General features: G+C 36.0%; 1 protein-coding gene across 1 annotated transcript in view; it reads left to right on the forward strand.

Moving 5' to 3' along the window:
- Positions 1–16,151, forward strand: part of NBEA (neurobeachin) — a 456,143-nt gene that overhangs the window by 430,205 nt on the left and 9,787 nt on the right. The window contains exons 50-54 of the mRNA XM_066313167.1: positions 1,019–1,108; positions 2,616–2,808; positions 5,324–5,395; positions 7,889–8,044; positions 8,959–9,129. Of these exons, the coding sequence (XP_066169264.1) occupies positions 1,019–1,108; positions 2,616–2,808; positions 5,324–5,395; positions 7,889–8,044; positions 8,959–9,129 (682 nt within the window). The remainder of the gene's footprint in view (positions 1–1,018; positions 1,109–2,615; positions 2,809–5,323; positions 5,396–7,888; positions 8,045–8,958; positions 9,130–16,151) is intronic.

The raw sequence follows: 16,151 nt of genomic DNA on the forward strand, positions 1-16,151 counted from the left end.
ATTCATAAAGCTCACAAGAAAAATATTAAGGGTCAGTAGTTCAGGCTACGGTATATATATAGGTACATAATGCACTGTGCATTTCAAAATCTGACAGTTTAGTTTTCTATGAATGCTTTATTCTTGATTTTACAAGGTCAAATAAAGTAATACCTGTCTGAAAAATAAGGAATATTCTCTAACAGTATTGTTTCTACAAGTAACAATATTTTGTCAAAGTTTTAAAGAATATATCTTAGATACATTTTTGTTTGAATGAACAGTTTGAGTAGAAGTATTTCAGTATATATGTGTATTCCGTTGCTTATAGAAGTAGCCAAAATTTATTCTGAAATTAGACTTGTCTTAAAGAATGCATTTAAATTGCAAAGTTTTCATTTCTAACCTGTGAAGCCCGAAAGCCCATGAAAAAATGCAATAAAATTAAGGATGAAATAAATATTCTGTGAATGTATGCAAATTGGAAAGATTTCTAGATTAGTCTTAATGTGCCTGACATGATTTGTTCCTGGTATTTTTTTTGTTTTCACCTACTAATGTTGTTGAAATAGTACTTTTTGTTTATTAGTGTATTTCATACGTAAATTTTATTTCTCAGTTTTCTTTTCTTTCCTCCCATTTAAGATTCCAGAGGCTTATTTTATTAGAGATCCTCATACTTTCCTCCTTACAAAGGACTTTATTAAGGTATATATGGTTTTTTTAGTGCAAAAATCCCCAAAAGCTCTCTCAAGACCTGAACTGCATGTCCTCACAGGTTAACATTTCCACGTATAATGCCAGTTACTGGAGATGAGAATGGTTAGTTGGTTAACTGAAGCATGCTTGAAAGGAGAAGCAAAGCTTGTCTACAAAATACTAACACTTGGATGAGTCTGCAGCCTGGGAGAAGAGCACCGGGTGAATTTTCTGGACTTTTTTCATGGCTGACTTGGGATATGCCTGCATTGTCACACAGTGTGTTGACCTCTCTCCTTGATGCATATTGCTCCTGACAGTCCCTCTCTTTTGCCCGCAGGCCATGGAGGCACAGATACAGAACTTTGGACAGACGCCATCCCAGTTGCTCATTGAGCCCCATCCACCTCGGAGCTCTGCCATGCACCTGGTGAGACATGACTGCTGGCTGGGAATGCATTCCCTTTGAACCTTAGGATTCCTTGTAGGTCATAAAGTACTCGTTAAAGCGACACTGTTAATGGCCCTCGTTGCCCATGCAGCCATACTTGCTTTGGGTAGCAGCAAATCACAGGGCTCTAGCAGAGCAAGGAGCAGAGCTAGGTGACTAGCTTTAGCTTCATATAGGCCTGAATTTTCCTTACTAATTTGGTATGAGAAGGCCCCATCTTAAAAAATATAAACTTGATAAATACATATTTGCATTCTTGTTTCTGCAAATAGTGGGAATGGCTGCAGGCTTTCCTTAGAATGAGTATGTTGTTTTGTTTTAAAGGATGCATTGTTAGGGGCTGATTTATGAACAATGTCTGCTTGACAAATATGAAGTATTGGAGTTCAAATCATGCTGGAATCCTCCCGCCCATTCCCCCGGGAGAATGAGATGTATATTTTGAGTTTCAATTCAAACTCCAAAATTCATTTCCATCACGTTCTTCTCTATGCTTCTGCAAAGAATCATATGAAATAGCCAGACTGAACAAGACAGATTTCTGTGGCCCAAGTGCCTTTGATAAAATGCTTAGAGCTAAATTTTTTAAAGCTTTCTAAATTAACAGTAATAAATGCAGTAGTTTCAATCATTTTATCTGTCTGTAAGGAAATCTGTTTGTCTAGATGTACACTGTGAAAGTGGAAATTGATCTAGAAGTGGTTGCTGTATTATTTTAAGTGTGTACAAGTCAAACTTAGGTAATATTTATTTTACATTCTTAAGATATGCATAATATATTTTTAATATTTCAAGGCAATAAGCAGAAAAGAATATTTGACCTTTCAGAAATAGTTGATTTTGTTATAAGAGTGGCTGAAAAAAACCCACCTTAAAATGAGTACTCAATAGCTATCCTTGTCCGTGTACAAACAAGTGTGTCATTTGTAGAATCAGGAAACAGGCTTAGATTATTATAACCTTATTAGGTTACACATTCCCTAATAAGCATATGCTTTACATAGAATTAAATTGTCTATGTTTAGAAGTGCTGTATTTCATATGAGGGAGGAATTAATAGAGAAAAATATCTGTGAGTTTTTGAGTCACTCTTAAAATTTCTTTTTTCAACTGTTGTGGTTTAGAGAATCAATATTTATTACTTATTAATTGATTAACTCATTAAGAAATATCTCTATTTTATGCGTATTAACTACTGAATAATTTTACATTTTACTGTGTGCTAATTAATGCTAATGGTAATTTTGTACTCTATAATGATAACCCCTGCCATACCTATTCTCTATTTATCCTCATGTAATGTCCCAATAATAGCTTGTGATCTTGCTCTCCGCCATCACTAGAGTAGATGCACAGGTAGTGTTGTTTTCCCTGTATGTGCACATGCTTGCCTGCTCTTTTTTAACCTCGTTTTCCCTCAGACCTCCTCACTAATTGTGTTATCCCTTCTGTTTTCTTCTGCTCTCTTCTCCTTTCTACTCAACAGTGTTTCCTTCCACAGAGCCCCCTCATGTTTAAAGATCAGATGCAGCAGGATGTCATCATGGTGCTGAAGTTCCCGTCAAATTCCCCTGTCACACACGTGGCAGCCAACACGCTGCCCCACCTGACCATCCCTGCCGTGGTGACCGTCACTTGCAGCAGGCTGTTCGCAGTCAATCGGTGGCACAACACAGTAGGTAGGTCCTCCCAGGCACCTTTCATTCAAATGTGAGCACCTTAAAAATGCAGCCTTGAATTTTGAGTGAAATTTAGCTCATTTGCCTGCCTGTGCACCAAAATTTACTGTTTCTACTGGTTTATGTCAAATAATTACAGCTTCTGTTTTCTCTGGTGTCGTTCCTAGAAACACTATCCTGAACAGCAGCACATCACCATGGCAGCCAATCGATTTGTGGTCACTTCAGGATCAGTCTTTGATATAATGCTTTTCAGGAGAGTGCTGTTGCTCTCAACACAGCAAATATTAATATGTCCCAGGTTTAAGGAATACATACTGGCACACTAGCGAGTGTACATCCCTATCTGCTGCTTGAGAGAGATTTCAGGATCTTGCCATAAGCCTTTTCCTGGGTCACTCCTGGATTATATGGGACTCTAAGCAAGCCTAAGCAGCCAGACACTGAACAATTCTGAGGAGAAGTTTCCTCATTCCCTCACAAAAGCCCATCCATCAGGGCCATCCCAAAATTCCCTTCCAGCCACTCTGCTCGTCTCTCCATATTGTCACTAAGACTGTCCATGTCAGCTGGGCATGCAGGTGCTGAGGCTGTTCCAGGCATTGCTAAATAGGTGGTGGAGCCATGAGGTACATGAGGGAACAAACAGGTTTAATTTTCTCAGGTAGTTTCCTGCAGTGATAGCCCTTATGCTGCAATATATGGAAACATTTATAATATTCCATCAGGTGCAACTACATTACATGTAAAAAATATTTTCTCCCACTTCTTTAAAACAAAAGGTAAAAAATTTAGAGGGAGAAAAAACTCCATAAGATTTTTGAAATATTTTGTGACAATGTCCTCAATGGAAGATTCCAATGTCAGGAATGATTCAGAAGTGCAGAAACTATGCTGTTCTAATACACCTTTGACTAACATTGATTGGCTAATTCCTAATTATTTTCCCTTGGTTTTTCAGGGATTCTGTCCAAATACCCTATACCCATCATCATTCATGTTTCCTCTATTTGAGGAAGCTTATTGAGTTCTGGAGTAGCCCTTTCTCGTTCAGATTGTCAAGTCAAGAGAAACCAAAATTCCTACCCATACTTTACTGAGAAGGAATTAATCTCATTAATATTGCAGTATGCTGGAGTTCAAGGGTTTCCTCGAAAACTTTCATTTGAAGTCCTTTGGTTTAGCTGAAGCTTTGTTGGTCTTCATGACACACATGGCAGTAAGGTTTTAAGTTTTCCTTTATACTCTCGTAAAGCGTAAGTCATGTTGCAAACATTCAGAATTCAAGGCATGAACCAACCATAAATTAAATTCCACACCATTTGTAAACCTTTGGTCTAAACTGAGGGAAAAAAAAAAAAAAAAAAAAAAAAGGCAACAACTTTCTAAATATATTATAATAGAGAGGAAAATAAAACTGTTTAGTGAATCAAACCTCATTGTAAAGATTTTCTTAACTTTTACCTCCTGATTGGCAATATTGCTTATTTTGCAGGAGACTAATCCAGGACAGGGTATCAATTTCCTATTATTGCCATAATATTATTTTAATAAAGCATAACTCTATTATAAAGGATGTGTTTATCTACAGAAATGTATGCACAGACCACTTGTTGTAGAATATATGTAGAGCTTTGGAATTAATAAACAGCAAGAGGCTTTTACAGAGACATCTCAGAAGTAAATGAATATATGTCACTAAAGATCTGTCCCAACTGCTTGGGTTTTGAAAGACGAGACAGAAAGAAGAGAAGTTCTCAGAGCGGTGTCTTTCTGAAGATCCCAGAGCTAGCTTTTCATTTAGCTCTTCCAGTTGTCTATTGCAGTAGTAGAAAATGGACTTTATCCTTTTAAAATCTGTATGTCCTATTATAGAGCAATGTGGCAAAAATTGTCTTTTCAGTAGTGACTATTTGATTTATGTACCAGGGAAGGTATATAACCAGAAGAGGCAAAGCAATGCTATCTGTGCATGAGAGCAGATAACACTAAACTCGCAGCCCCTGATGCACATTTGAATATCTTAAGGACTGCTCAAAATAGAATTAACAGGAATAATTGTGGCACATATACTGTAGCCTGCAGTTTTACATCTAAAAATTCTAAATAAATCCATGAAAAGGTCCAAGTTTCTGTCACATACAGGTTTCCATATGTAAGAAACTCATAACAATGTTTAATCTAATTAACTTTATTTTCTGTGCTAAGATCTCTGCTCAAAAGTAAGAAAAAAAATCTCTTATACTACTTTAAATGAGTTATTTAGTGAATGTGTGTGGCTGCAAAAGTTGTGATGAAGCTGACACTTCTACATTTTTAGTTACTTTTGAATAAAGGAAGAATTAACAAACGCATATTCGTGTAGCACAGAGGAAGACATCTTAAAATATTAGTAAATCAAATAGTAAAAAATTTAATCTCTAGAAATATATAGTAATCCATTAATAAACTTTTAAACCTAGAAAAGTCCTGTCAAAAGGTTTCTATTTTTTTTTATTCTTCTTTTCATGTGTAGGCCTTCGGGGAGCCCCAGGATATTCTTTGGATCAAGCCCATCATCTTCCAATTGAAATGGATCCATTGATTGGTATGTCAAGATGAAAATGTAGCAATATATTTGAAATTGGCATTTTTGGGAATTATTGATTAAGCTATATGTGTATATTATGCTTCATTTAACACAGAAAATAGGAAAATATTTATTCTTGTCAGTCCTGGAGAACTAAAAGCACTATTGATGCTGAATGAATTACGTGACTGCTATTTGTTATTAACATCACCAGCAACTGGTATTTAAGAAACAACCAATTAAGTCAGTTACATTGTCAGCCCATATCTATTATTATTCTGTTCTCTTATCAGGTCACATTAGTAAATAAAACGTGAGGGTCCTGTGGAGTTAGCATGTATTTTTTTTTACAATCAGCACTATGTTTATCAGTGCAGATTCAGTTCCATTTATTTTCATTCACTTTATTATTTGGATTTAGTTGACAATACTAATTTAATAATGAAAAGAGAATTTAAAATGAAAGCATTTTTTAAATCCTGAGTTTTTGAGAAAGTGAATTATTTGAAAAATAGCATCTGCTAAAATTTTCAGATTGCAGGACTTCCTAAAATCATAAATTTTCATTAGTTGCACTTATTTGATTTGGGGGGGAGGAGGGAGTTCAGTAATTTGCAACAGAAATTGCAGATAGGGAAGTCTCTTAGGGGCAAGTTTGCAGCATTGTTGAGAAAAACAAAATAAACATAGCCAGATATAAAGTTCCTTTTTTGTCTGTGTCTTTTTTCATGTTCAAAAGATTTACCTAGAAGTATCTCAGGAGACTGAGACACTACTTTCTCATTCTCTGTGCTTCATTTGATCTAATATGACAGTGATTTTCTCTTTAGTTTTTTTCTCTCATAAGCCAAGGCATAACTATTACACCCATCTGTTCTGCAAATTTGAGTTATTTGCTATTTATTCTCTTTCAGCTGGTGGACATAGAGGGTCTAGTTCTCTGAATGTTCATGAATGTATGTAAACATGATATTAACTTCCACAAGCAATTTTAAAATAGAATGGAGCAAGAGTGGTTGGCCGAATCTCTTATTTCATGCAGTTGTGAGCAGTTTAAGTAGAATGGCAAAAAATAAAGAAAAATCAGATGATTATCTGCATTAATCAGATTATTGTATGTGTTCTTATGCTAGGAGAAACATATTTCTCAGAGTGATTTTTAGCTCCCTTACTACCAGTAACTGAAGTTAGTTGTCAAGATTCCTTCCATAACTACTGTAGAAAGACAGACTCTCCTCTAGTGCTCTAGTGCTTGGACAGTGTGAGGTGACTAGTCACGTGAAAAAATGTCTTCTTCTCTGAATGTAGTGGATAAAATTAACTTAGATTATATACTCAACTTTCAGAAAGTTAATATAGAAATGGAACACACTTTTATGGTGTTGCCATATCTTGTCTTATGTGCCACAGGGAGGGCAGAGCACATTAGCTGAGGACTCCCAGTCACTGGTATCTTTCTAAACAACTCCTTTTGGCAGTTGGGTTGGTGGGATTCTGCATGAACCACTCCTTTTCCCTGTGTCCGAGGGAGATTCTAGGCGTCATTGCCTCTTTTTAAACTACAGTCCATGGTCTGAGTCCCTGCTTGAGGAGCAGATGATAAGACTGACTTTTCCTGTACTGGAAAATTACATCAGGTTTGAATAGATTCATAGAATCATAAAATATGCTTAGTTGGAAGGGACCCCTCAGAAACATCAAGTCCAACTCCTGGTCCTGTGCAGGACCTCCCCCAAGAGTCACACCATGTGCCTGAAAGCATTGTCCAAACTCTTCCTGAACTCTGTCAGGCTTGGTGCTGTGACCACTGCCCTGGGAAGCCTGTTCCAGTCCCAGCCACCTTCTGGGTAAAAAGCATTTTCCTGATATCCAATGCAAACATTCCCTAACTCAGCTTCATTCCTTTTCCTTGAGTCCTGTCCCTGGTCACAAGAGTAAAGAAATCAGTACCTGCTCCTCTGCTTCCCCTTGTGAGGATGCTGATAACCACAATGAGGTCTTCCCTCATTCATTGGTTGAATCCTTATGTCTTTAATCTGATTAAGCATCTGGAGGAGTTGTCAAGGAGTTGTCAAGGCCACAGGACAGGCTGTTTTCTGTAGAAGAGATACCAACCAGCAAGGATTGGCTCTCTACAGTATTGTTAATATTGTTTTCGTATTTTGTATGGACTTCCGCCACTTTCCTCTGGTTTAGGTTGGTTTGGGGGACTGCTTCTGCAGAGCACTAAAATTATTACCACATATTATGCAGTGCATCAGGCAGCTTATAAGAAATTGTCATCTCCTGTAAAATCTTATCTCTTATTCAAAGGGGAACTAGAAATCTCACAATAATTTTGTGTTTCTGACACCCATATAGACAGCTCTAAATGTTCATATTCAAAATGCTTACTCAACAACAAATTCACAGTTCATTGAAAGTTAAATGTATTCATTTTCTCCTGTAAATGGATGACAGGAAGGTGTTGGAATGGCTTACATGTAAAATGTGTTTTGCATTTTGTTACAGCCAATAACTCTGGTGTGAACAAACGTCAGATCACAGACCTTGTGGATCAGAGCATCCAGATCAACGCGCATTGCTTCGTGGTCACGGCAGATAATCGCTACATTCTCATCTGTGGCTTCTGGGACAAGAGCTTTCGGGTTTATTCCACAGAAACAGGTGACCTCAAATACAGCTCTCTGGTTCCTCTGGGTCACAAAGTGGACAAAGACTGTTGTCTTAATGATACCATATCTAATACTTGTGCTTACACTCCAACAAATGATAGCAGCTTATAAAATCCTTCATTATTGTTTCAGCATGACAACTTTAAGATTTTCTTAATGGAAGATAAAGGATGTAAAAGGAAATGGAATACAGTTTTATTAATAGTAACATTTGAATAACATAGTTATTTTCAGGAAATTTATCATATCTAAAGGATCAACCAAAATTTTTCTTACAATATTTTCATGGCTCTATTATTTCTAGTTCTATTTATTTCCTATAGTAAGGAATTAGATTGAATATCCTGCTACAGGAGCCAATGTTTTGTTGCCTTGTCTGATTACTTAGCCTAATATCACTCAGCATGTAGTTAAAAACTAATTGTAATAATAGAAAGGAGGAGGTGATAATCATAGGGAACCTTAGTTTGACATGAACATAGAACAAATACACATTTTTAACATAATAATGTAGCACAATTATGGAAAAGTTCGTGTGCAGTCTTATGCATATCACTCATGAAATTCATAAGTGCTGTTTTAATGCCATTGCTTAAATACTGATAGACCCATAACTCCACTTAATATTCAGTGACTGCAGCACTGCCTTGATTTTCAGAGATAAGGGTTAGACTATGGATTGACCCAGACCACAGCCTTCAATATGAATGAAAAGAAAAGGTGGGAAAAAGAAGTTTAATCTTTGTGATTTTTTTTTTAATCTTCTTGTAGCATTTACTGAACTTTAATTACAGGACATGAGACAAAAGTTACATTTGAACTGAATGCTAATTATATAGTTAATGATTTCTAAATGCTGCAAGTACCTTAGAAAACTGAATTTGTATGATTTTGCATTCCCACCAGGAAAATTAACTCAGATTGTGTTTGGCCACTGGGATGTCGTGACTTGCCTTGCCCGGTCAGAGTCCTACATCGGGGGTGATTGCTACATCGTGTCTGGGTCTCGGGATGCTACATTGCTGCTTTGGTACTGGAGTGGCCGACACCACATCATAGGTGACAATCCAAACAGCAGTAAGTATCCTTTAAATAACACCTCTCCCAGAAGTCTTCTGTCACACCCATTTGTTTTAATATTCCTTCTTTCAGCTTCAGAAATTATTACCAAATATATCAGTAACTTCACTTATAGGTTGAAAGTTGGTATAGGAAGAGCACCACATGCTAAGCAATGCATTGATTTCTAGCAAAAAAAAATGTTTGAACACTCTCTGCATGTTGAGAGATAACAGGATGAGCATATAGTTCCTAAGTTTGTAATTGCCTTTATCACTTATAGCATCATGTCATCAGAAACTAGAACAAGATGGCTGTGGCCTTTAAGTGACAGGACATATATCACTATATTTTGACTTCCCTTTCCCTGGAAATATTTTTTGGCATTTTAACTTACTCCTTTTGTGCTACAGCATGCTATATCAGATGCTTGCCTTTGCGAAAAATGAATGTCTTACATGCCCTGGAATTAGATGAGACTCTCTTGAGAAAGGTCTTTCTATAGTTTAGGGAAGCAATCTGACTGAATAAAAAAAAAATAAAAAAAAAAAAAGATAAAATGTCAGGAAAAGTTTACATTTCATTTGCATGTGCTTTGCAGAGTGAGGAGGACACAATAATAATATAATTTATAGAAAAGGGCACTTAAAGTGCACCACTAATTTAAAGATCCCATCCCCCAAGCCAGAGAGATGGCTGCAGCTAAAGAGCAACTTTTATCAATACACTAGAACTGTTTTATACAACACTAAGTCCATTTCACTTAACAAGTTTCTGATTTCTACTGATAATTTTCAGCAGAAGGGTTTTGTCTTTTGATAAAAATGGAAGAATCTGTCACTGTCAGTTTTGATCTCTGATTCAAATACTAACTGGAGGCAGTACTGTCAGTTAGAGACATCTAAGTGAAAGTAATTATTCAACTGAATGGCTGGTAGAAAAGTGTTTTATTTATTTCAAAGTAAATATTTTGTTAATTCTGTAGCAGGAAACTTTTTATTGATTTTTTTTTTCATTTGGCTGTAAGCAGAGTAAAAGAGACACATAAAAACCTTGCTTTCTCATCAGTTTTTATCTGGTTTTATAACAGGAAATAGAGGGTAAAAAATAGAATTGTGTTCCAATAACAAGTTTCTCTAACTTTTGCCTGTATTCCATGATCTTCTTAGTGTGTAGTTCTCCAGCATGGATAAATTCAGTCTGACAAGGATTTTCATGTCTTAGCAGTCTGTTAAGGCTGATGCTATTTTTCTTCTTTGAATACCTGTGTGATTCATATAAAGTATTAGTAATTTCTATATTAAGAGAAAAATAAAAAAAACCTTTCTACTCTCATTAAAGAAAAAAGTATGTAAGACTTTCCCTTTACCTCCTTTGATTACGAAGGGCTTGTACAGCCTTGCAATTAGCATCTTCTTTCTGGTGCATACAAACTGCTTCAATTCTTTTCCAGATAGAATTATTTTAGCTCTGGTATTTTTCTGTCATCACTTACATATCTGCGCAAAAATGGTACTTGTTAGTAACTCAGATTTAATATCTTAGCTGTATAACTTTGGAATTGTCTGCCTTGGAGGTCTTTAATCTTATGAAAGGAAGGATATGACCTGGTTGACGGAAATAAATGAAAACAAAAATTACTTGTATGACTTGCTCTCTTTCTCTACCTCTATGTGCATAAGGAACTGTTTTGCTGAAGAAATGGCCTCATGGTCAGATTAATAAGGGGCTGTGCTGCAGATAGTCACATCCAGTCAAATGAAACCTTACAGGACAGGTAACAGAACTTAGAAAGACTAAGTAGCCAAGACCACCTTGGTAGCTTTGAGATATATTGTTAAGATTTTTTAATATTCGTGTTGAAGACATGTTGAAGACTTATGGTGAGGAATAATGATGGCATTTCTATTATTTCTATCTCTATTCATAGGATTGAACCATGGATATGCTTATTACGTACCAGTACTGTACTATAACCAGAACTACGTGTGTTGGAAATGTATCAGTAACAGCTACTTTGACTTTTCATATACGTATATTAATGGGGATAGATACCTAAAACAAAGGGTAGTAGTTTCTGCTTGCTACCACAAGCAGACATGATAGCTGTCATATGATTAAGATTATCTTTAAACTGAATTCCAAGAGTGAAGCATTCTCAACAGTCCTTATGAAAATATGTTTGAAGTTTTACAAAGTTAAAGCCACTGAAGTAATAAAGAAATATTTCCTAATCTACTTTTCTATAGTTGCTGTTAGAAGGTTAGGATTTACCTTGTAGGAAAAATTAAAATGAGGTAAACAATGTAGATCAAATCCAATTACTTAACATGTTTAGAATGAATTTCCAGAAATATGTAGATGATATTTTCAGAGGGAAAAAAAGGGGTATTGGTTTTTTAAAAGCTGTCATCTGGAGACACAGATAAGGTTTTTTATAACACAGGATATAAGAAGGTGAAGAACTCAAAGAAAAATGTGAAGGTATAGTAATTATCTGGGTTAGATGTTCGACTTTATAATTATGTTTTAAGCTGAAAGACAGTTAATTATCAATTTCAGCTTCAATACATCCAGTTACCAAAAGGAACTTTAGTTTCAGAAAATCTTAAAGGGGAGAAAAAGCAAACCTCTAGTCCTAAACAGTTTGTGTGGTTGAACATTTGTATAGAAAAATTCAGATACCATTTCATTCAAAAACATAGAAATCACAATCATTTATTGTGAAATACTCTCAGGCAAAAGATTGTCAGATCAAATTTCCTACAGATTCTGCTTAAATTCGTAGTCCAGAATCCATGAGGTAGATGTAATCTTTACTAAACAACATGTATGTCAACAACCTAACCTGTCAGACTTCTATAGAACCTTCTGCTGAAATACCTGTACAGGAGTATGCTCAGTGCATCACCTCAGCTGGATCTGTGGGAAATATAGAACCAGCTCTTGTTTAAAGAGCAGAATTGAGAAAAGATGCAAGCAACTGATCTAGCTCAGCAGTTGAAACTTGCCTATGAGAGCATGGTAAGCTTCATTTTATAATTTAAAAATAATTTTTCAAATAAATACATTTATTAAGTTATCATTTTTATTCTGTGCTGTCAAAAATTAGTCTCTGGCTCAGTTTGCACTTGGTGCAATTTCTTGACATCTCTCAAAATCACTGTGAGAAGAGCGAAGTTTTACCAGCTTTTAAATGCAATGTTTTCCATACAATAGCTTTCTGAAGTAGCTTGTAGGAAATCTTCTGGTTAAAGTTTTTGTCCAGGAAGTAGGAGACCGCGTTCTTAACCTCTAGAGACTGGGGGAATTAAAGACCTCATTCCCATGTCTGCAAGCGTGTGCTGCATATCAGCTAGAAGTCAACATAGAATGGGCCCCTGAGAACCTCTAGATTTGGTAGAAAACAAAATTCTTTTCTATGCTCATATTTATGCATGTTACATGTCATGATGATTGGATATAGAGATAAATCAGGAAATCAGGAGCAATGTGCTGCACACCTTCAACAGCAGCATGTAGGGCAAATCTTGCCCCAGTTTGTGCTTTCTCTAGTTCAACATTGGTTTCATGGCCATGCCATTGCTAAGTTCCAACAGTGGTGATGTAGGAGGTCCTGTTAAGACTAGACTAGAGGCTGGTGTTTGAGAATGCTTCTGGAAAGTAAGAGATGTGGCATGATTTTCTGGAGGCTGAAGGGCAGTTGAATGCAGAGTTTGTGTGTTTCAACTTCCCTTTGTTCCTTTATCTTTGCTTACTTAAGTACCACCTTTTGGAAAAACACTGAACAGAGCAAAGCTTAGTCCTCTGGCCAGGGTCAGATATCTACTTTCTAAGCCAAAATTGCCCGCTGGAAATAGCTAATCTGAATCTGCACCTTATTAAGTTGATGACTACATTGTATTAATCTGCTGCAGTTGTGAGAAGAGTGAAAGGTACCTGTTTTCTATTAGTAAGACACATCACATGCAAAGGACATAGTTTGCTTATTTTATTCATTTGAAGTTATATGGGAAATGTAAATCTTTGCAATTCTCAGAGACTGAGTAGAAAAATTATTGTGATGGAGTTTGACAATTTCTGTTTTGATTTTTTCTCTTATGAAATATTGGGATTTGTTTTAGCTGAGTGCTAATTTGTATACAAATTTCTTCTCACATGGCAACTGTATTAGTCGTCACAAAAAGGAGCAAAGAAATACATGATATGCCCTGGAGTTCAAGATGTATCATTATAGCTGTTTTATTTTTATATTTTATGATTACTTTATTGAATGTCTCTTTCAAACAAGTGACTTTGAAAATGAGAATTATCTCAGAGGCTTTGAACAGATATACCAAAGTGGATGATAGAATTGCAGAAAAGTGAGGGACAGATGCTTTCATCTGAAACAGACACAAATTCAGAAACTAATTTGGAAGTGATAAAAATTAATTTGCACACTTTAATTGGAATCAGACTCCTGCATGAAAGAAAGGAAGGGTAGGCAGCTTGTGCTAAAGGCTGATTGAATTTTTTGTCAGGTAAGTATGTTGGACCTGGCCGCTTATCCTCTTGAGCCTCTCCATGCAATATATTACATTCACCCTCTGACTGGTGTTCTTTAAAAGGATCAATGCTATTCCTGGTTTTTCCCTAGAGCCTGAAATTTCATTGATCTTGGGACTTGACATTTCTCATTACCTATTGTAGCTTCCAAGAGGATGGTCACAAGAGATGTGGGAGTTAACCCCACCTTTTCTAACATCAACTGTGCTGACCACTGAAAATTGCTGTGTCTATCAGCCATAGGATGGGTTTGTTTAGCATTATAACATATTATTCACAGGTGCTAAAAATTCATCCTGTCCCACAGAGTGTATGCAGTATATAGCTGAAAGGGAAGGTAAACTTTACCATTAAATATCTTTGTCAAGTCAATATACCTTTTTTCGTGTCTGTCATGAAATCTATCTTTATGTGTTCCTTTTATATAACATAATTTTGAAGATTTTGAAGTTGTGAACATCGAGCATTCTGGAAGATTGTGTCTTGAAAGTGTGAGTCGATATCCTGAACTCAGAACTTTCACTTGTTGTTTTATATCCCTCTACATTTTAATATGCCATAGCTTAACCTTGAAATGGCAGCAGTTTAAAAATAGTCACCAGTGTGCTCTGCACCAGGAGGGCTGGGTGGCTGTCTGAAAGCCCTGCACTAGCACATGGGCACCTGTGCCATCTGCTCTGTCTGTTTAAGAAGTTATTGTGGTACTTGTAAGCTTGTACAGTTTAGGTAGTAATTTTTGAAATACAATTTTTGAAATTTTGAAATCTTCGCACTGTTTTGCCAGAGCAGAAGCTCTTTGAAAACTAGTTTGTAATTTTTATTGGCACCGTCTCTGCTCTGGCTGCCAAAGACATCTCTCTTCTAAGGCTGCTGTGTAAAGGTAAAAGAGCTAATAATCCACCTGAGATAATCTCTAGTATTTTATCAACAAATCTCTGTGCCCATGCTGTGCTGCATATTCCATGGGAATTGTACAGTGCAGGGTAGTTCAGCAACTTGCCCAAGATCCCAAAGCAATTTAGTGAAAGAGGTAGGAAGAGATGCTACAAATCCATAATCTCCTGTCCTCCACTGTATTTTACCTTCTGGATTAGTGCAATGTACCCAAAAGCACACTTATCTGGGTGAATTGTTTGTAGCTATATACAACACTCCTCTGCAGATAAACTAGCTCTGGGAATATTTGGACTATACTAATATTTTCCCGTCAGCAGTCTTTTACACTCATGGCACCCTTATGTTGTGGACATTGTTATTGACTGTTTTCTGGTTTGAAATATTAATATTTATTGATTGTCACCTTATATTTTGATCAAACTCCAAGATGTTTTTTTCTGACAGTAAAAGTTTGAGAAGGCTCTTACATTTTTATTTCCATTAAATCCATTGTATTTTCAGGTTTTGTTTTTTTTATTTTCAGATGAGCATTTCTGAAAAGTCCTAACAGTAAAGCAAAAAGCAAGGTAAATTCTTTTCAGCAAGTAGTTCAGGTATAGCCTTGTACTTGCTTTTTTCAAAGTGAGAGATGAAATGGAAGCTAATATTTGCCATGTGCTCTCATGTTTCTTTATACAGAAGACTCCGAGATGTGTCCCCATAGATATCTGTACATAATTCCTGGAAAAGGACAATATGAAAGAAATAATAACACTGTCTTTTGTCTTTCTTTTCATCTTCTTTTTTACTTGTTATGCAGAAGCAACATCTGTTCATGAAGAACCTTACAACCTTACAATAATATTAAGAATTATATTCTTCAGCAGGAAGGAAAGATGTATTTTATTTTAGACTTTCTAGAAAAACTTACTTGTTCCTTCTGCCCTTTAGTAATTCAGTTCAAAGATGCTCCTGTGGGGAAATTACAGGGAGTTTACAGTGATGGTATCTCAGTTCTTAGGTAGGATATTTTCACCTGCAATTCCCTTAGAGCCTTTGACCTCTGACTACATCTATCAGTGGTGATGTGATTGTGACAGAATATTTTGCAAGATATTGAATGATTCCTGGAGTTCACAGCTTCTTTCCTTTGCAACAAAATGTAATATGACTGAGGTTCATGCCACAGTTTTTCTGTAGAAAGTATCAGTGAATAATTTTTTATTTGAGCCCTAAGGGGAGGAAATTCCATTTTTCAATTACAGTTGTTACTACTGACTGTTACTCCTAATATTGGTATTCCATTATTAATTTTTATTTACTGAAAAACAGGACAAAATAAGACTCATAGATCTATGTTTCAGGAAAGTTATTTCTTATAAGCATTTTCCTTTATAAATTATAAGTCAATAAAATGTGCTTATTTCATGTATTCTGGAATTTTACAGTTCCTTGATATTATAGAACTTTCCTAGGTAATGCTGAGGAAAATGTCCTTTTAAAAATTGCATTATTTCTTTTCCTTCAAAAATTTTAGCCATCTAATAATTTCAGTCATCCAATTTGATGCAGTCTGGTGATACCTCTAGAATCATAGCTTGAGCCAAGATGGCCAT

The sequence above is a fragment of the Sylvia atricapilla genome, chromosome 2 (genome assembly GCF_009819655.1).
Source record: "Sylvia atricapilla isolate bSylAtr1 chromosome 2, bSylAtr1.pri, whole genome shotgun sequence".
NCBI classification, from domain to species: Eukaryota; Metazoa; Chordata; class Aves; order Passeriformes; family Sylviidae; genus Sylvia; species Sylvia atricapilla.